This window comes from Leucopleurus acutus (genome assembly GCF_964270905.1).
Source record: "Leucopleurus acutus genome assembly, chromosome: 3".
Taxonomy (NCBI): domain Eukaryota; kingdom Metazoa; phylum Chordata; class Mammalia; order Artiodactyla; family Delphinidae; genus Leucopleurus; species Leucopleurus acutus.
In genome coordinates this window covers 99284655-99310509 of record NC_139145.1, presented here as the reverse complement: position 1 = coordinate 99310509, position 25855 = coordinate 99284655, and the positions used below count along the sequence as shown (strand labels likewise).

The window sequence follows — 25855 nt, the reverse complement described above, 5'->3', positions numbered from 1 at the left end:
TCTGGAGGCTACTGGAAAAGGTTTTGTAACCTTAAATAGTAGATACCAGTAGAGGCAATTCCTCCTTTTTCTCTGGATATTATAGTTTATGGATTTGACCTAAAGCTCTAACAGCCATCTTGCAACCAGAGAGGGAAGATAACCCTAAGAGAAGGCCAACACCTTAATCCTAGAACAGCAGAAAGGTAAAAAACCCAAGTCTTGGATTATGTAGCTGAGCACCTGAATTAACCAAAGTCTGAGCCATCCAACCTCAGATCTTGTTATGTGAAATAATAAATTTCCTTTTTGTTTAATCAGTTTGAATTGCTGTTTTCTCTAAAGGCATCCAAATGGATATAAGGAATGCATTCTTCCGGGTTCTCCAGAGAAACAGTACATATATATAGAGAGAGAGACAGAGACAGAGAGAGAAAGAAAGAGAAAGAGAGAGAGAGGGAGATCGATTCATTTTAAGTAACTGGCTGGCCCAAGTGATTACAGAAGCTGAGAAGTCCTACAATCTTCTGTCTGCAGGTTGGAGACCCAGGAGAGTTGGTGGTGTAGTTCAAGATCAAGAGTAGAAGACGAGGCTTCCCTGGTAGCGCAGTGGTTGAGAGTCCGCTTGCTGATGCAGGGGACGCGGGTTCGTGCCCCGGTCCGGGAAGATCCCACATGCCGCGGAGTGGCTGGGCCCGTGAGCCATGGCCGCTGAGCCTGCGCATCTGGAGCCCGTGCTCCGCAACGGGAGAGGCCACAACAGTGAGAGGCCCATGTACCGCAAAAAAAAAAAAAAAAAAAAAAAAAGAGTATAAGATGGTTGTTCCAGATGAGCACTCAGGCAGACAGAGTGAATTCTCCGAATTCTCCCTTCCTCCACTGTTTTGTTCTATTCAGGCCCTCAGTGGATTGCATGATGTCCACCCACATTAGGGAAGACAATCTGCTTTACTCAATCTACCAATTCAAATGCTAATCTCATCCAGAAACACCCACACAGGCACAGGCAGGAATAATGTTTAACCAGACATCTGGGCTGCCCATGGCCCAGTCAAGTTGACATAAAATTAGCCATCACAAGAAACTATGAGGGGACTTCCCTCATGGCACAGTGGTTAAGAATCCACCTGCCAGTGCAGGGGACATGGGTTCAATTCCTGGTCCAAGAAGATTCCACATGCCGCGGAGCAACTAAGCCTGCGAGCCACAACTACTAAGCCCACATGCCACAACTACTGAAGCCCGCATGCCTAGAGCCTGTGCTCTGCAAGAGAAGCCACCGCAATTAGAAGCCCGCTCACCACAACGAACAGTAGCCCCCGCTCGCCACGACTAGAGAAAGCCCACACGCAGCAACAAAGACCCAACGCAGCCAAAAATAAATAAATAAAAAATAGGGGCTTCCCTGGTGGCTCAGTGGTTAAGAATCCACCTGCCAATGCAGGGGACACGGGTTCGAGCCCTGTTCCGGGAAGATTCCCCCCCCCCACACACACACAAAAGAAACTATGAAGTCTCATAACTTCATCCCTAGTAAGAATCGTCAATTATGCTTGCAAATTTGTTTCTCTTCCTTAAAGTGCTCTAAATGATCTATCACTTCATCTAATTCTTTAAGCACAGAAGGATATAGCTGATTGAAAATTCAGCCTGTACCATCATCCATGAGGTTATACTAAGAGAAAGGACTTGGGTAACGCACACTGGACATTCAAGAATCACAATGTAAGCTGTGACCTTCATTCCTCTGGCCAATAAAGTCACACCACTGTTAAGAGCATTAGAATGGTCCCATTGTAAATGATATAGCGAACATCTCCTCAGCCAGCTGGATGAAATTTTTTAAGTATATTTTGAATTTTTCTTTAAGATTTTTACTCTTCACTGAGCATTTATCATTACAGTATATTTTTAAAATGTAGCCACTGAGAGCCTGCCCTAGGCCAGCATGTCCAAGTATACTTTATGAAGCAGCAGGTGCTTCCATATTAATATATTCTAAAGGAAAAAAAGAGTTTCATAGTTAAATGTTCGGAACACTAGGTTAAATAGGTTTCCCTCTTTTTTTTTTTTTACGTTTTATTATAAAATATACAGAAAACTTGAAGAATAATACAAAAGAACACCCACATATTCACCACTGAGATTCAACAGTTGTTAACATTTTGCCATCTTTGCTTTCATCCATATTTTTGGTTGTTGATTTTGAATAACTTGAAAATTAGTTGCAGACATCATGATATCATTATACCTCACCTCTGAATACCTGAGCATGCATCTCCTAAGACATTCTTGCATAACCACAAAAGCATTATCAAAAAATTAACAATAGTTCCCTAATATCAACTATCCAGTCTAGATTCAAAAATTCCCTCTTGTCCTCAATATACTTGAATAGATTTTTTTATAACTATATATATTTTTTTTAATTTATTTATTTTATTTTTGGCTGTGTTGGGCTTCGTTGCTGTCCACAGGCCTTCTCTAGTTGTGGCGAGTGGGGGCTACTGTTTGTTGCAGTGCATGGGCTTCTCATTGCAGTGGCTTCTCTTGTTGCAGAGTGCAGGCTCTAGGCGTGTGGGCTTCAGTAGTTGTGGCTCATGGGCTCTAGAGTACAGGCTCAGTAGTTGTGGTGCATGGGTATAGTTGCTCTGCAGCATGTGGGATCTTCCTGGACCAGGGCTCAAACCCGTGTCCCCTGCACTGGCAGGCGGATTCTTAACCACTGTGCCACCAGGGAAGTCCTGCTTCATGTTTCATGATAATATTTTCCATTTAAAAAAAAAAGATAACTCAACCTTTCTTACAGCATAATCTTTAAAAACATTTTTTTAGTTGAAGTATAGTTGATTTACAATATTATATAAGTTTCAGGTGTACAACATAGTGATTCAAAATTTTTATACATTATATTCCATTTAAAGTTATTACAAAATATTGGCTGTATTCCCTGTGCTGTACAATATATTCTCGTGGCTTATTTATTTCATACATAGTAGTTTGTGCTTTTTAATCCCCTACCCCAACTTGGCTCTCTCCCCTTCCATCTCCCCACTAGTAACCACTAGTTTTTTTCTCTACATTTGTGAGTCTGTTTCTGTTTTGTTATATTCATTCGTTTTATTTTTTTAGATTCCACATATAAGTGGTAACAGTATTTGTCTTCCTCTGTTTTATTTCACTAAGCATAATACCCTCTAGGTCCATCCATGTTGTTGCAAATGGCAGAATTTCATTCTTTTTTATGGCTGAGTAATATTCCATTGCATATATGTATCACATCTTCTTTATCCATTCATCTGTCGATAGACACTTAGGTTGCTTCCATATTTTGCCTATTGTAAACAACACTGCTATGAACATTGGGACGCATGTATCTTTTCAAATTAGTGTTTTCGTTTCCTTCAGACATATACCCAGGAGTAGAATTGCTAGATCATATGGTAATTCTATTTTTAGCTTTCTGAGGAACCTCCATACTGTTCTCCGTAGTGGCTGCACCAATTTACATTCCCACCGACAGTGCAACAGGGTTCCCTTTTCTCCACATCCTCGCCAACATTTGCTATTTGTAGACTTTTTGATGATAACCATTCTGACAGGTATGAGGTGATATCTCATTGTGGTTTTGATTTGCATTAAACATTTTTAATTGACAAGAAGCATAAAACAGCTTGTAGTCCTAATACAGGTTTGTGTACTCATAGGACTCCTGATAAATTCTGTTTCACATGATTCCCATCAAGAAAGGTATATGGTGGATTTATAGTTTAAATGCTGTATTATTGAGCATATCCCATGTGTACTATGTCTATGAGAACAGAATCTTATGCTTACAGTTTTACAAAAAATCTGATGACAGAATTTTCCATAGAGCAGTTTCTGGCTCTACCATTTCAAACTCTGTTTTTCCTCCAGCACTCCCATACTTTCTGAGCCAGACATCACAGCACATATTCACATGTTAATAGAACCCTAGTCCTCACCTCCATGTCAGCAAATGAGGAGAGTCATTACAGTGGACAGTGGGAGTATTTTTGGAAGCCATTTCTACACTAGGACAGCCAGCAAAAACATAACTATACACAGAACTGGATGCAAATTATATAAATGATCCCACTAAACCCATGTATTTCCAACTCAACTACCTCTTAGCCAAATTCCTAAAATGCCTGAGTGACAGAAGGAAAAGAGACAAAGGCCTTAATCCATTTAAGTTAAATCATCTCACTTCTGTACATTTTACAGAAATATATGACCACTATTCTTTTCCCTCTTCTCTTTCCTTCCTGAACAATTCAGTCCTAAAGCCAGCAGGTGGGACAGAGTAGAGACCCATACTGGCTGGCTGGGGGAGTGGGGTGACGCACACTGGCTCAGAGTGGGGTGAAAGCACGAGTGGGGTAGATGTCAACATGGTGGTGGAGTGAGTCTAGCTTGTGCTGAGCGAGAAGGGAGTGGAGTGGCAACCCTACAGGGGCACAGAGTCGTCTCTGTGATGTTCCTGCCAAAAATGCATGACCTGAATCTAATCATGAGGAAATGTCAGACGAACCTCAATTGAGAGATATTCCACAAAATAAATGTCAGTGTCATGAATGTTAAGGAGGGACTGAGGAACTGCCCCAGCCAAGGAAGCTAAAGAGATATGACAACTAAATCCAACTTGATTCTGAACTAGGTGTGAGGATTAGATAGTGGAAATATGTCAGTGTTAACTTCCTGATTTTGAGGGTTGTATTGTGGTTCTATAGAAGAATATCCTTTTTTTTTGTTGGAGGAAACACACACTAAAGCATTAGGGGCTGATGGCCATCAGATGGACAACATATTCTCAAATGGCTGTTTGGGGGATAGAGTTCCCTGTATTACTTTTCTGTAATTTTGTATGTTTCCAAATTACATTAAAAGGATACAAAGGACGACCATGTGAACACATTACTAGGGTCCCTTAGGACCTTGGAAAGGGCCCACAAATGCGAGGGGACCTGAAGCATAAGTTTCATTAACCTCACTGCCTCTAACTGCAGCAAATATTATTCTACCCAGTATTGTCTGAAAGGCCAATGTAGCAAAAGACATTTTTCCTGTAATATAGTCCTTGCCTTAGTTATGCCTGATTTCTGAGGTCTTTGTGGCCTCCCTATCTCTGCTGAGTCCCAGTGTGGTAGAATAAATATGTTCTGAACATGGTTCAAGGTCAAGGAGCAGCAGTCTGCACCCTAAGGCCCACATCACCTAAGGCTCTCTGGGCTGTGCCTTTGCTGGGCCCGCGTAGCTCTGTGCATATTTGCTAAGCCTGGCTTGGTACTAATGGCCCATGTTTTGCTTCAGGCTCCGGACAGACTACCCGGGTGTTCACTGACTACACTCCTTTCTCCACACCCCACTTATGGCCAGCTTGTGTTTCATTTGCTTCATGCCCAGGACTTGGAGTTCCACCTGGAAGACAGAAATCAGGAGTGAGCAAGAAGCCTTCTAATTTTTTCTTAAAATCTCCAACCTTCTCTCCCTTTTTGGTAGCTCAGCTCAGCCCCTTCCTTCTCCTTCCTACAGATCTGTGTGCCTGCGGAGTACAATCTCACCTGTCTTCTCAAGAGGACAGCTCTAAGGCAGAAGGCAGCAGTTTAATTCAGGAGACCGTTAGCAAGTCCATTTGCCTGCACATTTAACCCACTCCAATCTAGATTTTTATTATAAATACAGTTTACACTTTGATCACTTTCTGTATCTCAGTTGATTCCAAACTCAGGCAGGAAAGAAACGTGTTATTTATTGGGTCCTCTCAAAATCCAACACAAAATCACCTTCCAGAGTGATGACAGCAGATAAGAAAAGAAGCAGAGTCATTTGAAATACATTTTAGGAAACAGAATTGACAGAACTCAGTGCTGGATTAGATACACGTGGTTTTAGGGGTATCCCTAAAACCAGCTCGTGTTCAGGGATTCACTAAAAGGACTCATGGGACTCATGATATAGTTCTTCTCACACTAAGATTATTACAATTACAATGATGTTGTAAGGATACACAGCTGGATCAAAGGAAAAAGAACACAGGTGGAATATGGAAGGATCCATGTGCAGGCTTCCTTATACATGCTCCCTCTCATGAGGGGTCACACACAGCTAAGCTCCCCCTTCCTCCAGCAATGAAAATGCAGAAACATGTATGCAATGTTTCTGCCCAGGGAAGCCCATTAGAGACTCAGCACCTAAGGTTCTTATTGGGGGCTGGTCACATAGGCACCTCTGCCCAGCATATATCAAAGTTCCAATCTCCCAGAAGGAAAGCAGGCTGTGGTTAGCATAAACCATACTGTTTGTACAGTTTAGGCACAGTGAGTCACTCTTATTGCTCAGGGAAATTTTTATATCAGTGTAGGAAACGTTTACCAACCGAGTTCCCAGATGCCAGCTAAGGGCCAACCTTGCCAGCAGAGCTTTTTAAGGACAGTAGTCTCAGGTCAGATGTGTTAACTGTTCTGCACAGGAAGAATGAAGAAAAGGGAGATCTCAAGTATGGCATTTAGGTTTCTACCTTAAGCATGTGAATAGACAGTGTTGTCACTTATGGAGATGGAGAAGGCAAAGGAAGAACAGGTTTATGGGACAAATTTAGTATTTCAATTTTGAACATATAAAATTGGAGACACCTGTGTATGAGACAGCAGGTTAAACTATGCTGTTGTAATTGTCAACAGCCTTAAAATTTCAGTGGCTTAACACCACAAAAGTTTATTTCTCACATTAGTTACATGTCTTTTACGGCTTGACAGACGTTGGTGAGTTGGGGGTGCTGATGGAGGCTCCACCATCTAGAAAGTCAACTGTGACAGAAAAAGACACAACTGATGAGGTGTCATATCTGCCCTTCTATGCTTCAGTCTGGGAGTGACAGCCTCAACTGACTATAGGTGGGGCTGGGAAATGTGGGCTAGTAGACGGGATGTTTGATGAACACCACTGTTTCTGTCATAATATCCAGGTGGGAATATTACGTATCCACACACATGAATGTTGTTCAGACTTTCATTTTCAACTTGTAAGCAGATAGGTGGTATATAAAGCCACCATCACTTTCTCATGATCATAATCCCAATGGCCGAATACAGGCAATGTTATCACCCTTTTCTGGTTTGAAGGAGTAGGAAATCCAGATTAACTGATACTCTTCAAGACTCCCTGTAGTGAAACTAGCAACATACAAAGGTTTTCACTAGCTCACAAGATGGACTTTGGCTTAGGACTGAAGGCAGTTTTTGAACCTCTCTGAAGGAAACGTTTGGTCTCAGAAAAGCTCGCCTAGAAAACAGCTTGCTGCTAAGAGCAGAGCAGGGGGCTCACAAAGGTGGGAAGGGCCATCTGAAACTATTTATAGACAAAGATATTGAGGGGCAAGATCATAGAGGGAAAGCTGTTTTGGGTGACTGGGAACACAACTCCTGCCAGGGCTACCACTAGGTGTCACTAGTAGGAAAGGGAAGCCTGAAAGAACAAATGGAAGGAACTGACACAAAAACTGGTTCCAAGGAGAGAAGTAGAAACTGCCCCCAAATGTCCTCAGGTAGAACTTTGTGGAAGTGTTGCTCACACTGGCTGAAACTGTTCTACTGCCAAGAAAAGAAAGAAAGGGGTTGGGGGGAAGGAAGGGGAGAGGGAGAAAGGAAGGAAGGAAGGAAAGGAGGGAGGAAGGAAAGGAAAGAAAAGGAAAATGACAGTAGGAATAACGAATTTTATTCTGAACTGTAATGACTTTCAAATGGACTTTATGGGTTCCTGCTGTTAACTCACATGCCTGTGCCAGCTAGGCTAGGCACACACCCAATTGTGCATGTGAATCTCAGAAGTGGAAAGGGGTAGTTTATTCTGCCTCCCACGACAGCTTTCTAAGCATTTCATATTTTCATGTGACCAACCACGTTAATACTTTAGGTAGAGATAAAAGAAAGTTTTGCATTTCTCTCTCATTCTTCTTGGGTACCTAAGAGTGCTTATCTACTGAGGTCTCCAATTGATTCAAAATCATATTTAAAGGTCAGTGGATCTAAGATGTGTCTTATTTTTTTTTTTTTTTAACCGGTATACGGGCCTCTCACTGTGTGGCCTCTCCTGTTGCGGAGCACAGGCTCCGGATGCGCAGGCTCAGCAGCCATGGCTCACGGGCCCAGCCGCTTCACGGCATGTGGGATCCTCCCGGACCGGGGCATGAACCCGTGTCCCCTGCATCGGCAGGTGGACTCTCAACCACTGCGCCACCAGGGAAGCCCCAGATGTGTCTTATTTTAATGCCCGAATTATGCCAAAGAAAAAAAGAAGTACTTTTCATTAAAAATGGCAAACTTATTTAGTCCTTCAATGACACAAGCCGAGGATTGCTAACACGCTCCATGTGCCAATAAAATAATTTGGGACAGCTAAGAGATAATGTAAATTATAATAAATCCGAACATATTTTATTATCACTTTGGTAAAGCGATTCAACAAAACTAGATGGTTAATTTGTACTTGGCTCATTGAAACAAATGGTCAAAAAACGAAATTATCCCATAAAATATGACTGTCACCCTGAAACTATACTGAAAGGAGCAGAAACAGCACTGGAGACAAATCCATTATTCTGAGCTTCTCAATCTTTTACATGTTTTGGCTCATAGAAAAAAATGGCATTTGTATGGCATACTGGGGTAAATGAATAAGGCTCTGGGGCTTCAGCTGCCCCTGGCCCGTTAGGCCTCTCAAGGACCTGAGATCAGTATGTCAGCATATTAAATACAGATTGTGAGTTTCAACCTTAAGGTCACACTGGAATCACTTGGGAGGTTAGAAAAAATATGTCGATTCCCCCTCCTCCCATGACCCGTGGAGATTTCCTTGGTTTGGGCATCACGAGTCCCAGGTGACTAAAGTGGGACCAAAGTTAAGAACCACTGCATTAGGAGATAGCCAAGGAAACTTAAAAAACCTACGAGACTCATCTAGCTTCCAACTTTGAACACAAGTATGAGGTGTGTGGGTTTTGTTTTGTTTTGTTTTTGTTTTTTTCTCAGAGAAGTATAAAGAGAAAAAACAAAGTTGCAAAGTTCAAAAACTGAAAGTGAAACCCATCTCCCCCAGGTAACCACTCTTAATTTTTTTAAAGCTTATGTATATATCTACATATTTGTATCTCGAGAAATAATTTTTATTTACACCAAAGAAAGCACATTCCAATGTGCTCTTGAGTATGTGGCTACAAAGTAACTCACATGTCTACACTGTATTTTATTTAACCACTTCCCTGTTGATGCCCAGTTGAGCTACTGTCACTCTTTCCTTGCAATAAACATCTTTATACATAGATTATATGCATCGTGACGAACTTTGGTAAATATTTTTATAAGCTAAATTCCTATAAGACCCCTGAGTGAGTTTAAAGTCTGGATAAACGTGGTGAGCTCAACAAACATCTAAAAATAAACTGATGGCACCTACGTTTGTCAAACACGATAAGACTGTCAGTTCGGAGGTCCCGGCGGAGCGCGGGTGGTTGGCGGCCGCTGTCAGGTGGGGTCGTCGGCCAGCTGAACCCCAGATGCCGTCCCGGGGGCGGGGTCACGCGCGCTCGGGTCACGTGGGCAGCTTCGTCCCGCTCCGCCCCGCGGAGCTCCACGCGGTGGCCGGAGCCCTGGCTGGCTCAGTAGCCTCACGCGGGGGCGCTGCAGCCGGGTCTCGCGGAGGTGGAGCAGGTGACTTGAGGCAGGTAAGTTCTGTTCTGGCCGCGGGGTTGGGCGGCCGGACGCCGGGCGGGGCTCACGAGGCTGGCTGCTTCCGGCCGGACGGCGGGCCCGGGCTCGGGCTTCCGGCGGCGGCGGCGAGTTGGAGCAGGCGAGGGCGGGTGTTGTGTGGCCTTTGCTCCCGGCCATTCTGAGCACTGCAGCTCTGCCGGCCTCGATGCCGCGTTCCTTAACCGTTAACCCCAGCGCAGGCTTCCGCCCGTGCACTGCGGGGTCACCGCGCTTGTTCACCGTCGAGTCTGAGCCGCACCCTGGACCTGCCGCCTCCGTGGGCCTTTTTTAACAAGCTTTCCTGGCATTTGTGCTCTCTCACTCGTAAAAACTGCTCCAGGGTTTCTGCAGCCCCAGCCGTCCTAGTTATCCGTCTCCTGAAGTCTGCAGGCGGAACGATCAGCCACATCTGGACAGCCACGCTCGGGCTGTCTCTGCGGTTTTTCAGCGCCGGTCGGTCTGAGAACTGCAGGCCGTCTTTACTCAAACGTTAAACACAGCTTGAAGTCCTCGCTCATAAGCTGTCAGAGCTTGCAGCCCTTAGAAATGGCCGCAACCGTGATCGCAGCGTTTCTCACGCTCCGGCCCTACTCTAGACACTTGACTATGGAGAGGCATTTATCCCTCACCACCGCCCTATGTGCAGGGGTTTCTTATAGCTGCTCACCTGAAGCGCAGCGAAATTAGGCGACTTCTCCCAAGTCACGCAGAGCCGGGATTTGAACCCAGGTGAGCGCACCTGGTGCTCAAAGGTCTCTAATATCACAGACGACAGTAGGTCCAGGGTGGCTGCGCAACTTGACTAAATTATTAGGGAAGTATTCTGTTTTAAACATTTGTTGACACGACTCTTGCACAGGACCATCATCTTCGGATATATATATGGTGTATACACACACATATCTTTACTAAAAGGTTTTGTACCTTCAAGATAGTTTACCCGCAGGCCACCTATTTTTATAAATCCGTGGATGCTACTTAGATAAAATGTTAAGATTTATATATCAGTGTGCACAAAGTTTAGATTCATAATATCTCGGTTTGAATCTTCACTGCTATTTTGTGAGTTTGGGCAAGCTTTTGTTAAAGAAGGTCCTTTACCCTTAGTTTCCTCATCTGGAAGATAGGCATTTTTCTGAGAATTAATGAATTCATCTATGCAAAGAGTCCACGCACTTGGCACTCACTGAAGGATAGCTAGTTTTATCTGTTATTATTCTGCCATCCAAAGCAATATAAAACTAAGGCATTTCTCTTCTCTGAACCTAAAAGCAAGGGTGTCACCCTGGAGCTATGCATTCTGATAACGTGTAGGCCAAGTCCCCAGACTCAGTAAAAGCAACTTTGTGCTTTTGTGCTCAAAAAGAATAACAAATTCCTTTAATTTCATGTTTCTTTTGTCCCACTGCCTTCTAGAAACTTAAGTTATGCTTTTTAAAAATTCAACCTGGATAGATTCCCTATGCTGGAAAGGTATCTAATAGAGACAGAGGATCCATTTAGCTAATTTGTAATTTTATGTGGTGTTAGCACCTTTAGAAACCTAATTTTAGGCACAGGCCAAAAAATATTTCTTGAAGAGAACTGTGGAATAAAATGGCTCAACATTTCAGAAGGCAGTTTTCTTAATCTGGCTCCCATACTGGGTAAGCCGTTTAATTTTTCACTTTCTTTTTATTCTGTTAAGATTCTACTATCTTAGGGACTTCCCTGGTGGTGCAGTGGTTAAGAATCCGCCTGCCAATGTAGGGGACATGGGTTCAAGCCCTGGTCCAGGAACATCCCACATGCTGCGGAGCAACTAAGCCCGTGTGCCACAACTACTGAGCCTGCGCTCTAGAGCCTGCGAGCCACAACTACTGAGCCCACGCATCACAGCTAGTGGAGCCTGTGTGCCTAGAGCCCGTGCTCCACACGAGAAGCCACAGCAATGAGAAGCCCACACACCGCAACAAAGAGTAGCCCCTGCTTGCCGCAACTAGAGAAAGCCCGTGTGCAGCAACAAAGACCCAACACAGCCATAAATAAATTTATTTATAAAAAATAAAAATAAAAAAAGATTCTATCTTAAAATTGACTCAAAACAGAGGAAATGTGTGGGAGCTTATGAATAGTGCATCAGAGTAACAGTAATTAAGGTGAACACACTGACTCGTTGTATGAATGGACTGTGATATTCACAATATTTAAGAATAATATGGGTGTTAATTATAAACAGTCACCAGATATCATTAATAAATAGAACCACCTATGATACTTAGAGGGAACAATTATTTGAAGGATGAGATAATACTTTCCTAAGCAAAATGCAAAACTAATCATATTTCTCTGAAATCTTTATCGTTTAGCCCCAGCTTTCTCTGCTCATTTCTTATCAGCCTCTGCAAAGTTGCCTACCGTTTTCCTCGGTTGGGGGAACACCCTGCAAGACTTTATGTTCTAAGAGACTTAAACGAGGAAGGATAATGTTTGGTTCTCATATATTTGGGAGTTGGGTAGAACTTAATTAACTTCTGATGCTACTCCACATCTCATGTGTTTTGTTACTGGCTTGATACTAGTATTTCTTTTCCAGTTTTTGCCTGGAAAAAAAAAAAGTAAGAGAACTATTCATTTATTTCCTCCTGTAGTGGCAAGTCTTGAAATAAGCTGTACAAAACTTTCAAATAGTCCATTCATGACCTATGTACAGGCACATTCTCTGAGGATAGAAAGTACCATTTTATCCCTTTTCTTGGATTTTGGATCATTTGCTACATAAATATAAAGTAGGATACAAATATTGAAAAAAAGTAATTTTAAATATAAGACTAAATGTAATATATTGACATTTAAGAAAATTTGTGTTTATTATCCCCTTGCTTTTCTTTGTAAGTTTTCCCTATATACATTTATCCATGAATAATATATTTAGTTTTGCCCCTTTTTCCATTTGATAAAAATGGAAGCATACTCTGAATTCTTAAAATATTTTTCATTTGAAGTTACGTTTTTGAAATTAATCCAGCTTGACGTAGCCATACATTTTTCACTGCTAAACAGCATTGCATTGAATGAGTATAAAAATTATCCATTCTACTGTTGATGGATTTTGAGTTGTTTCCTGTCTTTTGCTGTTATAACCATTCTTGTGCATGTCTCCTGGTGTACCTGTGCACACTTCTCTGGAATACACCTGCAGTGGGATTACTGGGTCATGAATATGTTCAGCTTTACTAGGTAACGCCAGACTGTCGCAACTCTAATTTATGTCATCACTACATCAGTTGCTCCATATGCTCACCAATACTTGTTATACGTTTTTGCCAGTCTGTTGGTAGAAAATAGTATCCTATTTTGACTTTGCTTTACATTTCTTTTGCATTTTCCTACTAATGAGGTTGAGCATCTTTACATGTGATTACTAGCCATTCAAAGTTCCTCATCTGTGAAATATTTTTTCACGTCTTCTGCCTATTTTTGTAATGGCTATTTGGCATTTTCTTACTTGTTTATAGGAGTTCTTCATATATTCTGAATCTTAGTCCTTTGTCAGTTATATGTGTTTCATAGTCCATATTTTTCTTGTTCTTTAGCCAATTTCCCCCTCTTCTCTTTTCAGTTCATCTGTCTGTTCCCATTTTTCTTATCATTGTTGCCCCTCTGTCTGTTCTGTCACAAAATGTGATAAAGGCTGCACATCCAACGGTGTGGAGTAAATGTTACCACCTGAGTAATTTGTGTACTTTGAGTGCCTGCCAAAATCAAGTAAAACCAGGTAACCATTTAGAGATGTTGTAATCCAGCCTCTGGTCAGCCATGGCTAACCCAGAAACTCTAAATGTTGGATGTACTTCAAGAATTGCATTAGACCTTATTCCCTATTGATACTCCCACTCCAAGTGATTCTGTTGAATTCTGTAATTTGAAAACTCCCAAATTTATATCTTTACTGATTCTCAATGCTAGTCTCATATATCTGACTTTCGACTTGATATCTCCCCGGATGTCTTTTAAGTACCTCAAACTCACTATGTGCAAAATGTAACTAGTTCCTGATTCTTCCCTTCCTGCAAAATATCATTCCTTTCTCAGTCTTCCCAATCACATTCACAAACCATGGAGGTGCACAAACCTAAAACCTGGGAGCTATCCTTTATTTCTGTTCTGTTGCTCCTTCACTGTAGTTCACGAGCCCAGCCTCTTGTGCCTCACTCACTTTTCTTACTGGGGAGAGGAAGGAGCTTTGAATTCAATGTATAAAGGAAAGCATTACACAAATCAGGTTTAGGAAATAACAGAGATGTCAAATTTGTACACTGAAGTTTGCATTGTTAACCCTTGCTCCAGTTATTAGGAGATAAAGGAAAAAGCACAACCCTTTGAGTGGCCTCAATTTTTGTCTTGTGATTTTTATTGCATTACATGCAAAGATTCAAAATATACTCTTGCCTAAGGGAGAAAGCTCTTTGTGAATCCTAAGATACACGGTTCTTTACACTTTTTGAAAGTTCTGGACCACCACAATCTCTCTCCTGAGATAGGGAGAAAAAGCAGGAATGTTTCCAGAAACTTTGGGATAGCAACCCTAATGAAAAGAGGATAGGAATAATAGGACAGATTTCGAATTAGAAGTGGAGAAAGAACAAATATAGAAATTCTTGGCAAAACAGGATATATAGTTTTATTCAGAAACTATCACAGGAAAAAAACTTAAATACCCTCATATGGGAGGCCCTTGGGAAAATCCTCTACATGGGGCCTTAAATGCCTGACAATGATATATCTTGATGTTTCTTTCTTATGGAATTAACAGACTATGGCTATGTTCTTAAAGTACACAGAAGTCTCTTTGAAAGGGTTGCTTTCAAAGAAATAGGCTGAATATCTGTGCTAAGAAAAAATTATATTTAGAATACCTACCACTTCTCTAAAATTTATATACTTCTATAAATTAATTGAGGAGAAAGTCATCTTTTTGAATGCCCAAATAAGACAGAAGAAAGTAATGACATTTTCTGTGTGAGTTAAGAAAATGGAAGACATCCATTTACACTTACCCCCTTCCACTAGAACACAGTTACTTGGTGGATCTATAAGAGCTGGCTGCCCACTCTAGGCAAAACCAAGTGAGCCACGTCAACCAAGGGGTCCAAGACTATTCAGACTATTGAAAAATCCTACCTTCAGCGGAAGCTGAAAACAACATGGATAATACGCAGATGTTGTTTACCACTGAATTTGAGAGGGAATAAAAGGACAGTGATACTTTAGTGTCTGTATCTTATATATCTGTTCTGAAATATCTAATGCAATGAAGTGAATCAAGTACTAGTCCAGCCTCAAAGTAGGCAGTCCTCCCTAATTTTGGCAAGTTTTAAGAGCTCTAGCTGACAATCATGACTAACTATAATCCAGTATTTATTTTTTATTTTATATAGCTACAAAAAAGTACCTCCATCAGCCTCAGAGAAATAAGTCTTCTCTTATGATATGATTATCTCTGTGAGTCAAGTGTAGTGGAACTAGTGAAGACCACCTGTAATTTTTTTTCTTTCTTTTTTTGTTTGTGGTTTGTTGTTGTTCAACTAGCATGGATCCTGATGGCTCTGAGCAAGATCCTGAAACGAAGAAATATTCTTCTGTCTGTGTTGGCAGAGAAGAAGATCTTAAAAAATCTGAAAGAATGACAGCTGTTGTCCATGATAGAGAAGTGGTCATTTTCTACCACAGAGGAGAATATCATGCTATGGATATTCGCTGTTACCGTAAGATTTTATTTTTCATTTGTAAACCTTGTATTTGTTTACTATCCACGAAACTTCAAAATTTCATTTTTTTTTTTAGTGACTAGATGTAATATTCAATTCCTTTGCAGACTCAGGAGGACCTTTACATTTAGGAGAAATAGAGGTATGTAAAATTAAATCTATTCTCAACAAACTCAGATGTTTCCTATTTATATTCTTACTATATTTACAGTCTCTATTCAAAAATAATTTATATTTGGGTTTGAACTATATATATATATATATATATATATATATATATATATATATATATATATATACACACACACACACACATTTTATTTTATTTATTTATTTTTTTGCGGTATGTGGGCCTCTCACTGTTGTGGCCTCTCCTGTTGCGGAGCACAGGCTCCGGACGCATAGGCTCAGCGGCCATGGCTCACGAGCCCAGCCGCTCCGTGGATGTGGGATCCTCCTGGACCGGGGCACGAACCTGTGTCCCCTGCATCGGCAGGCGGACTCTCAACCACTGCACCACCAGGGAAGCCCTTGAACTATATTTTAATGCTTTGAGTACAATTACCAATATTCTAGGAATTCACAACACTACAATGTAAAGAAAACCATTTTATAGGTAAATATGAAAAATATGCCTGTCTTCTGACCTAGCAAATATACTCCGAGAGATCTACCCTGCGTATTATTGCACAAATGTTTAAGTATATATACACTTACCTATATATATACTAAAGTGTATATATATATATACACTATACATATATTAAAGTATATATATATATATATATACTTTAGTATATGTATATATACTAGAGTATACACACACACACATATATATATAGGAGAGGTTCAGTGTAGCGAAAAGTTGAAGGAAATCTAAATGTTTTAACAATAGGAAACAGTTTAAATTATGAATAGCCATGCTATGGAATAGTATACAACCATTAAATTAATGAGGCATGGGTTGTCAACAATATATTTTTGAGTGAAAAAGGCAAGTTGTAGAATAATAGGTCTAATGAGATCCCATTTTTTAAAAATAAAAAATAACATTCACTTTTTACTTTATACACTTCTACATAGTTTGAATTTTTCCAATGTGTATATATTACTTTTATGATTTAATAAAGGTATAAAAATATATATTTTAAGAAAGAAGTAACACTGTGAAGGCTTAACTGAGGAATGGGGGCAATGTCTTACTTCCTTGCATTCTCAAACCAGCTGCCTAATTTCCTGTTTTCTACTTCATGAAACTTCTCTCTCTCCCCTTCTCCCTCTCCCCTCACTATCTCTATCTCTCTGACTGGTACAAAGTACATGCTTAAATTTAGTGTTCCACTCTCTCTACACTTCATATCTACCTAGTTCCACACCTGTCCTCATGTTAAAACATGTGAGTTTAAATTATGAATTATGAAACTGTTGTTTGCTGACGGTTCTGTCAGGGGAGGGTGGTACAAAACAGCATTTCTGCACTTCTGGTGTAGAGATAAAATGTAAGCATCTGGATGATAGCGTGGAAGAATTTCCCTCAGTTTCAGACCATAATGAGAGCTGAAAGACCTTGCTACTCAAAGTGTGGTCCATAGACCATCAACACTGGTGACACCTGGGAGTGTCTTAAAAATGCAGAATATTGTGCCCTGCTCTTGGACTATGGAACTTAAACAAGAGCTGCCTTTAAACAAGATCCAGGTGATTCCCATGCTTTTTAAAATTTTAGAAGCACTGCTTTAAGACAGTTAAAAGTTGGGAATTAACTACTTTGGATCATAAATTGCTCTTCAGTTAACATATGCACTTATGCCTTTAGTAACCTCTCTTGAAATTATATCTGAAGCTTACCATTCTTCCACCAGCTAGTGAAAATTCGTTTGGAAGCACTGGAAGCCCTTTCCCTATTTCTGTCAAGAAAGTGACATTAATATCTAACAGATAACAACACACTGCAGTCACATGGTGTAGTTGCCTGAGCTAGTTACCTTCTGATAGAGCTCTAACAAACTGGGTTTCTTATCAGCTGCAAAAGGAACTTGATGACTGCTAAGATTAGATTCTGCCTTATGCTGAATAATTTGTAAATGGCAGGGAAAAAGAGAAGCCTGTTTTTTAACCTGGTTCTTCTGCAGTAGATTCTGTTCTGAGCCTGAGGTTTATTGTCAGCATTGGAAATGTCATATTATAAAATCAATTATTTCTTTCCCCAGGAATTTGATGGACGACCATGTATAGTTTGCCCCTGGCATAAATACAAAATTACTTTGGCCACAGGAGAAGGACTGTATCAGTCTATAAACCCTAAAGATCCATCAGCAAAACCCAAGTGGTGCTCCAAAGGAATAAAGCAAAGGATTCACACGGTGACAGTGGACAATGGGAGTATTTATGTGACTCTTTCTAACGAGCCTTTTAGGTGTGACTCTGATTTTTATGCCACTGGAATCTTCAAAGTAATTCAGAGTTCTTCCTGATAAAATTTTATGGCAATGAAAAATGTTGTGTATGTTTTGAAAGTATTTTTAGAATAACCTTGCTTCAATACCAAAGATGATTAACTTTTTCCAAAATAGGCACATTTATTATCTTTATCAATCATATAAATGAAAGGTTCAAAGCACATGTACTTAGTGTGATGTAAGGATCATCATCAGGATGTATAGAATACATTTTAGCCAATCCTCTGGATTGATTGGAACCTGAAGGTTATAGGTTTAGAATATGCATTTTAAGAAGGATGAAAATAATTTAGAATAACCAAAGTGAAGAAAGGTTAAAAAAATTAGATCTACTAAGAAAAACTTAGGGGAAAATCCCTACTTGATATAGCAGAGTTTATCATGGAAAAATTTTAATGTATACAAAGTAAACAGAATAATAAACCTCCACCACCCACCTTCAACAATCACCAGCATTCTTCCATTCTTGTTTCATTGATGCATGTATTCACCACCTCCCCTACTGATCGTTATAATTTTTTTTAGGTAAAATTTAAACACACTGAAATACTTAAATCTTAACTGTTCAGTTTTTCCAAATATATAGCAGACCATTTACACTTAAAAAATACCTCCCAAAATGGGATCAGTTTACATGCTGAATTTAAAAACAAGAACCTTAATTTGCCTGACATCAAAACCAAGTAAACTTTGGCTCCGTTTCTCTCCAGTCAAGGCAGACAGTTTCAAAGTAAGGAAGATACAGCTGCTCCCCAGCCATAAGAGATGTGAAAGTTTCAGCGAACCAAAGTACTTTGAATGCTTATATGAAATTTTCAAATAAAGTTTTTTTAATTTTATTTTTATAGAATTTTGTGCATGTATGTACAACTAAGTGTTTCATGTAAATGTTATAGAGAGAAGAGATATAGGGTGTTGTTTCTCAGAGTCTTCTGAGTTCATAGGCAGGGTTGATATTAAGTTGGTTCACCCTGCTTTTTCTATGCCAGTTATTTATGGCCAACGCTGTTCTGGTTGCGTCGTGCCCACACTGTACTATAAAACCCTGGGTACTGATCATCTAAAACTCAGCAGCACATAGTAGAATGTAAGAGTAGGTGGGACCAGAAGGAACTAGGATGCACAGATTATCAATTCGGAGTGAGAAAAGCTGTTTGTCAAAATTGGAACTTAGTTTCAAACCACAGTAATCTTCTTAGTGACGTAGGACTGAATTAAGGCTTAGTATTCTAAGGGGCCCACCTGGATCCTTTCTCTTGGTTATTATTGAAATAAGTGAATAAGGTATGTATCATTAAGGTTGTGCTTACAGAGCCCTTTGCTACATATTATTACATTTTCTTTCTGATGTATTGCTACATGCTACCCATATTCCAACACTTGCTATTCATTAGACGACTAATGAGCCAGGGCTGGGCTTTTTATAAATACTATTTTTGGCAGCAGCTACTCATCAGGTACAGAAAATGTGCCATCTCTGGGATGGGTACATCCCAGCCTATTATATCAGGTGCTAATCCTCCAGTGACTTAACATGTGTCCAGATTTTAAAATGCATGGAGGAAACCAAAGTACCTCCTGCAGGCAACACCAGGACCCTGGTTTGCAGGGCCAATCACAAGCCTTTTTTCTCAGGATCCAGTGGCAACAATGAGTAATATGGACTTGGCTTCTGGTTCTTAATTTGTTCCTCTAGATGTGGAAATTAAAAACGTCATGTCATGTCTTGCTCTCATATACAGACCTCATCAGATTTGTAAACAATATTTTGTTTTATAAATTTACATCTATGAATTACAAGTTCTTCATAACTTTACAGATGAGTTTTAAAATAACTGATAATAGGCAGACTGAAACTATACAGCCTGTAGATAGAAAATATATATATCCTTTTATTATCTCTGAAAAACATATGTAGCATTTTAACAGGGAGGGTTTTTTCCCCTCCCAGATAAGTAATTGGAGAGATACTCTAAATGAGTCTCTAATAAAAACATAAATGTATTATAAACATGCCCATATTATAAACCATAGCATAGCGTCTAACCCACCAATTTTCTGGTTCATTAAAAAATATCCATAGTCATATATACTACATCGATTCATTTTATTTTCTCCACCATATGAATACTTGAGAATGACATTTTAGCAGTAGTCCCCCCGACCGTTTTTATTTTTTCAAAGCAGAGCAGTTAGAATATGAAAACTAGTTTCCTAGTTTTGTCAGATGCAATGTCATTAGATAACTCTTAAGCTCTGTTCAGTGATATTTCAGTTCAGATTTGCTCATTCATTCATTTCAGTTGATGGGTCAAACACAGAATGTAAAACCTGGATCTTATTCCTCAACTTATTAGCAGGAAGTCTGGGGCGATCTGAAATATTCTCCAGCTTCTCCGGTAATGACCTGTAAGGTTTTGCTTTGATTTCACCTTCAGGAAACAGAGGCTCAGAAAGCACAGGCTCGGAAAAGGCTTTTCGAAGATTTTCACTCTCCCCTCTGTTTTGCCTTATGGATTCTTCTTCTTGGAAAATTGTCATTACCTTCTCCAGCACAGCATTAACACAGACTGTCTAATAATAATAAAAAATTTTAAGTAAGGTTTCTTTTTAAGCTACTAAACTTACAGATAAAAATCCAATAAAACGTTTAACATAAAGTCATCAATCTGTATATTCTAAGAAAGAAGCACTTTTGGGACTTCCCTGGTGGTCCAGAGGTTAAGACTCTGTGCTCCCAATGCAGGGGGCCCAGGTTCCATCCCTGGTCAACGAAGTAGATCCCGCATGCTGCAACTAAAGATCCCACGTGCTGCAACGAAGATCCTGCATGCTGCAACTAAAACCTGGCGCACTCAAATAAATAAATAAATATTTTTTAAAACATCTAAGCGCTTTCTTCCAGGTACCCCTGGCACATGATAAACATGAGGAGATTGATTCCTTATTATAAATACACCATAATCTAGAAAGAAAATTAAAACATAGTATGCTTTAATAAAGACATGCTTTATATTTTCCCCAATTCATTAGATGTTTTACATCTTTATTCTCTGATTTATTTAAATGAAACTTTTCTGAAACATTTTCTGAGAGATGGAATTTGTCCTCAAACATGTTAATATCTCAAAGTAGGTTTTTTGTTTTTACTTTTTCCCCCCTAGACTTTGCTTATACCAACTGTATGCAATTGGAAGGGCATAAACATTTTGGTAAGAATTTAGTAAGTTAATGGATCAGTGATTTATAAGCAAACTTGTGATCCATTTTCCCTCAAAAAATGCCATTCAGTACTTAGTGTGTCAAAACAAAGCACACAGAGAAAAATAACTTCAAAAACTGAGAATCACTAAGAGCTGTATCTGTTAAACCTATAAGTTTACTGATGAAGATGATGATGCCAAGTATTTAAGGCAAGCAACAAGAATAATAAAATGTATAAAATATGAAAACACCTAAACTAGCTTATTTTACCAAAGAGATGCCTCCCAGGTGACATAATAGGCTATAAATGTTTAGAAGGTTTTTCTGAAGAGGGTAACAGAGAAAGGATTCAGGGCCTTGGCTTGGATAGCCTTTTTTTTCCTGACCTCCTTCCTCCTCTTTTCTTGCCTGTCTCCCACTATAGAATGGGCGGACACCAGATGCTTTCCTTCACTTCCCTGTGTTACTGTATGGCAATGTGACCCTGTTCTGGCCAACTAAAAAAAATGTCTGCTGTGGAGGAAGATAGGATCTTTGGAAGAGTTCTTCCTGCTTTTATATAAAAAAGACTCTGTCTTTTGCCTCTACTATCTCCTCCCTCTTGCTTCGGACACTGATATGGATATAAGGCCTGAGCATGAGGCAACAAACCTAAGGACCAAAAACAACAAACAGGATAGCCAAAGAGAAAGATGGAAGGGCCCTGGGTTCATGATGACATTGTAGATACACTGTACAAACCCGGGAACTGCCTAACTCCAGACTTCTAATTAAGAGAGATATTTAAATGTCTGTATTGATTAAGGTATTCTCAGGTATTTTTTGTTACTTGTATCTGAGTATACCCAAATCTAGAGCTATAAACCTTGAGGTCCATCACTTCCAGATGCAAACAGCTTTAGCCATTTATCACAAATATGATCATTTTCTATGTATGCCATGCTGTGAAAAAAGGTTGGGAAGCCCTATCCTATTTGATACATTTCTTCTTCCCTCACTTACAACATTTTATCTGTGCCCATTCTAACCAATTCTGTCCAAGTCTCAGAAAATGAAGGGTCCTGACCAAGGTCAGCATCTCTCTATCTTTGCTTTTAACCTATACTCTACCATTTTGTCTATCAATTATTCCCTGCTTCTTCAACCTCTCATTCTTGACTAGCTCCTCCCCTGCAACCTGTAACATGCTGAAGTATCTTCTATCCTAAAATTTAAAAATTAAAAATCACTCTGGCTCTGTGTCCCTCTTGACTGCTACACACACTCTTTTCTTCATCACACCAGGGCCGACATTCATGATTTCCATTTTATCATCTCTTCACTCTTCCTGCTTATTTCTGTCTTCCTTATCCCATCACACCACTGAAATAGTTCTCAAGATGGTTAATTCCAACATCTTTACTACTAGATCTAATGGACACTTTTCAGATCTGCACTTTACTTGACTTTTTCTGCTTGTATGTGACACTTAACCACTCACAACTTCCTAAGTCTCTACTTCCTTGCCAGTGTTTCTCCTGATTCACTTCCTACTTTTCTAATTATTGGTCCTTTGTCTCCTTCATGGATTTCTTCTTAGTTTACCTTAAATGTAAGCTGTTCTTCACATTTCTGTCGACTTTCTACTCTTTTCACTTGGCATGGTTCCACTCACAGGGCACTAACTTCCAACATATATGTTATTTGCCTTCAAAACCGTAATTCTAGCCCTGACCTTTCCTACATCTTGGATGCATATATGACCAATTATCAGAGGTCACCAAAAAATGGTTTCTATTACCTACTTAGAAAGTTTATAGCATGACAAATCATGTAGGATGATCTCAAAAGCCTTTGAAAAATTAGAGAAATTTTGGTTTTTAATCTAGTTTGTTTTAGTTTCACCATAGCTGTTTCACCCCACCCATTTTCTGCAATGTATTTGCATCAATTCTGTATGAGATTCACATTTAAGATACTGAGCATTTCTCAAAAATTCAAAAGACTTGCAACATTTTTTATTCGATAAATTCAGAGTATTTGAAACTGTAAATATGTTTAAAAAGTTCTTTTACTTTGTTTTTTTTTCAAGGATGTCTTGGCTATTCTTTACCATTTGCATTTCCCTATAAATTTTAGAATAAACTAGTCAATGTACACATATACACCTGCTCAGATTTTAATTGGGACTGCACTGAATCTATGGATTATGGGGAAATTTTAATCTTTATTATTGTGTGTTTCAATATCAAAAATATTAACAAATATGTAAAAGACCTCTAACAAAAAAAGCCATAAAATTATTAAGAGAAATTAAAGAAGATCTAAATAAATAGAGGAATACACCATGTTCATAGATTGGAAAAAGAAATTCTACCAGTTATCAAGACTTATTGTAAAACTCCTGTAAATAATATAGTGTTGAATTGGTGCAAGAAGACAAACAGATCAACTGACTAGAAGGACATTTGATTTATTAAAAAAGAGGTGTTCTGGGGCAATAGGAAAAGGTTTTTTTTTCCCCAATAAATTGAGTTGGATCAACTGGATACCAATGGAGGAAAAATTTTACCCTTACCTCATACCAATTCCAGATGTAATCTAAAAGTGAAAGGCAAAATAACAAAGCTCCCAGGATATATCAGAGGGAGTAGTTTCAGGACCTAGGATGTACGTCAAGATTCCCTAATTAAGACATAAAAAGCACTTAACATAAAGATTAATAAATTGGGCTACATTAAAATTAAGAACTTCTGTTTTAAAAGACATTGCTGAAAGTGAAAGGCTAGTCACAAAATAACTCTGCCCATATTCAGCCAAAAAAGGGCTTGTTCTAGTAATATAGTTAGAAGTACAATTTGATAATAAAACAATGGACAACTCCAAGGAGGAAAATGAGAAGAGACTAACAGAAATTAACAGAAGAGGATATCCAAATGTCCAATTACTGTATAAAAGTATTCAATCTCATTAACAATCAAGAAAATGCAGATTAAAACCACAATGTGATAGTACTACATACCCACAAGAACGGCTATACTGGAAAAGATTGACAATACCAAGTGTCAGTGATGATACAGGGCAACTAGGATTAATAATCTGCCAGGATGAATTGTTGAAACCATTTTGGAAAACTTTGGCAATATCTGCTAGAGATGAACATATGCAAATTCTACAGTCCAGCAATTTCACCAAAACATATGTACAAGAATATTCATAGCAACATTATTCACAATAGACAAAGTTGTAAATAATCTAAATATTCAAAAATAGAATGGATAAATAGCTATATATTCAATCAATGGAATACTACACAGCAATGGCAATCAACAAACTACTGTTACAGGCAACAAATCTCACAATGATAATGTTAAGCAAAACGACAAATACAAAAGAAAATATAGTATATGATTTCATTTATATACAACTCAAAACTGACTATGGTATTAGAAGTCAAAATAGTGGTTGCCTTTACAGAAGAGGTTAGTGGGGCTTCCCTGGTGGTGCAGTGGTTGAAAATCCGCCTGCCAATGCAGGGGACATGGGTTTGAGCCCTGGTCCAGGAAGATCCCACATGCCATGGAGCAACTAAGCCCGTGCGCCACAACTACTGAGCCTGCGCTCTAGAGCCCGTGAGCCACAACTACTGAGCCTGTGTGCTGCAACTACTGAAGCCCGTGTGCCTAGAGCCTGTGCACCACAACGAGAAGCCACCACAATGAGAAGCCTGCACACCACAACGAAGAGTAGCCCCTGTTCACTGCAACTAGAGAAAGCCTGCACGCAGCAACAAAGACCCAACACAACCAAAAATAAATAAATAAAATTAACTAATTTTAAAAAAAAAGAGGTTAGTGATTGTGAGGGGTGCAAGAAAGAGTCTTCTAACATGATGGTATAATGTTTTGTTTCTTGACCTGTGTGATACACAGATTAATAAATTTTCTGATAATTCACCAAGGTGTGTACTTTTCTCTTTGTATGTTGTACATTTTTAAAAAATTAAAGATAAGTATAAATGGCAGTGGATTAAAAGAAAATAACCCTTATAATTTATAATATTCTTTATATTTTTGTCATGCTTTTTAATGAACACTTTTGGAATTCAAAAGACAGAATAGTGAACTTTAACCAACCATGGCACAATGGCTGGAACAAAACAACTGTAGCTAAATGAAAGCAAAACCAAAATGTTTTGAGCAAATAGTAATATGTTTTATAAAAATAAAATAAGTTTAGTTATCTAAGCAACTTAGTTTTTGGTGGATTGACTTGGCTCCTTAGAAATGTAATTTTTTAATGTAAAATTATTCTGTGTAACAAGAGAATTTAAATACCTTGGTTTATACAGTTTATACAGTATATCTTTACATAAAATAAGTATATTTATTTCTAGATTCTAATAATTTTATTAACTTACCAAATAAATGAGTGCTGCGTATGAAGCATACATTATGCTAGTTAAAGCAGTCTTTGCTGGGAAAGAAATGATTTCAAACAAAGATCCGTTTCTGACCTGAAAAAACGAAAGAGTTTTCTTATTAAAACAAAAAATTTTCAACGTTACAATGTTAAATTTTACAATGTTATTGTAAAATGAGAATACAAATATTTATAAAGTCATCTACTTTAGTTCTGAGTTTTCTCACATCCTGAAAATATATTGTTTTTCTCCTTTACAAAAAGATACTTTCTTTTGCTAACTTAAATCTATGAC

General features: G+C 39.0%; 3 protein-coding genes across 3 annotated transcripts in view; 1 reads left to right on the top strand and 2 right to left on the bottom strand.

Annotated features, from left to right (window-relative positions):
- SKIC3 (SKI3 subunit of superkiller complex) overlaps positions 1-9565 on the bottom strand; it is a 158311-nt gene extending 148746 nt beyond the window's left edge. Inside the window, exon 1 of the mRNA XM_082836427.1 lies at positions 9454-9565. The gene's annotated coding sequence lies outside the window, so the exon portion shown is untranslated. The remainder of the gene's footprint in view (positions 1-9453) is intronic.
- A 55-nt stretch (positions 9566-9620) lies between these two features.
- Positions 9621-18843, top strand: RFESD (Rieske Fe-S domain containing). The gene is made up of 4 exons (XM_082836784.1): positions 9621-9721; positions 15318-15493; positions 15604-15638; positions 17707-18843. The coding sequence occupies exons 2-4, from the start codon at positions 15319-15321 to the stop codon at positions 17968-17970; spliced, it is 474 nt and encodes a 157-aa protein (XP_082692910.1). The 5' UTR covers positions 9621-9721; position 15318; the 3' UTR covers positions 17971-18843.
- A 1280-nt stretch (positions 18844-20123) lies between these two features.
- The window catches only part of SPATA9 (spermatogenesis associated 9), a gene marked incomplete at its 5' end in the record, with an annotated part of 28927 nt that continues 23195 nt past the window's right edge, over positions 20124-25855 (bottom strand). Inside the window, 2 exons of the mRNA XM_082836783.1 lie at positions 20124-20529; positions 25559-25654. Of these exons, the coding sequence (XP_082692909.1) occupies positions 20242-20529; positions 25559-25654 (384 nt within the window). The 3' untranslated portion in view covers positions 20124-20241. The remainder of the gene's footprint in view (positions 20530-25558; positions 25655-25855) is intronic.

Coding starts and splice junctions, on each gene's coding strand:
- RFESD (XM_082836784.1), top strand. CDS start 15,319: ATGGATCCTGATGGCTCTGAGCAAGATCCTGAAACGAAGAAATATTCT. Junction 15,494..15,603: donor TATGGATATTCGCTGTTACC/GTAAGATTTTAT, acceptor ATTCCTTTGCAG/ACTCAGGAGGACCTTTACAT. Junction 15,639..17,706: donor TACATTTAGGAGAAATAGAG/GTATGTAAAATT, acceptor TTCTTTCCCCAG/GAATTTGATGGACGACCATG.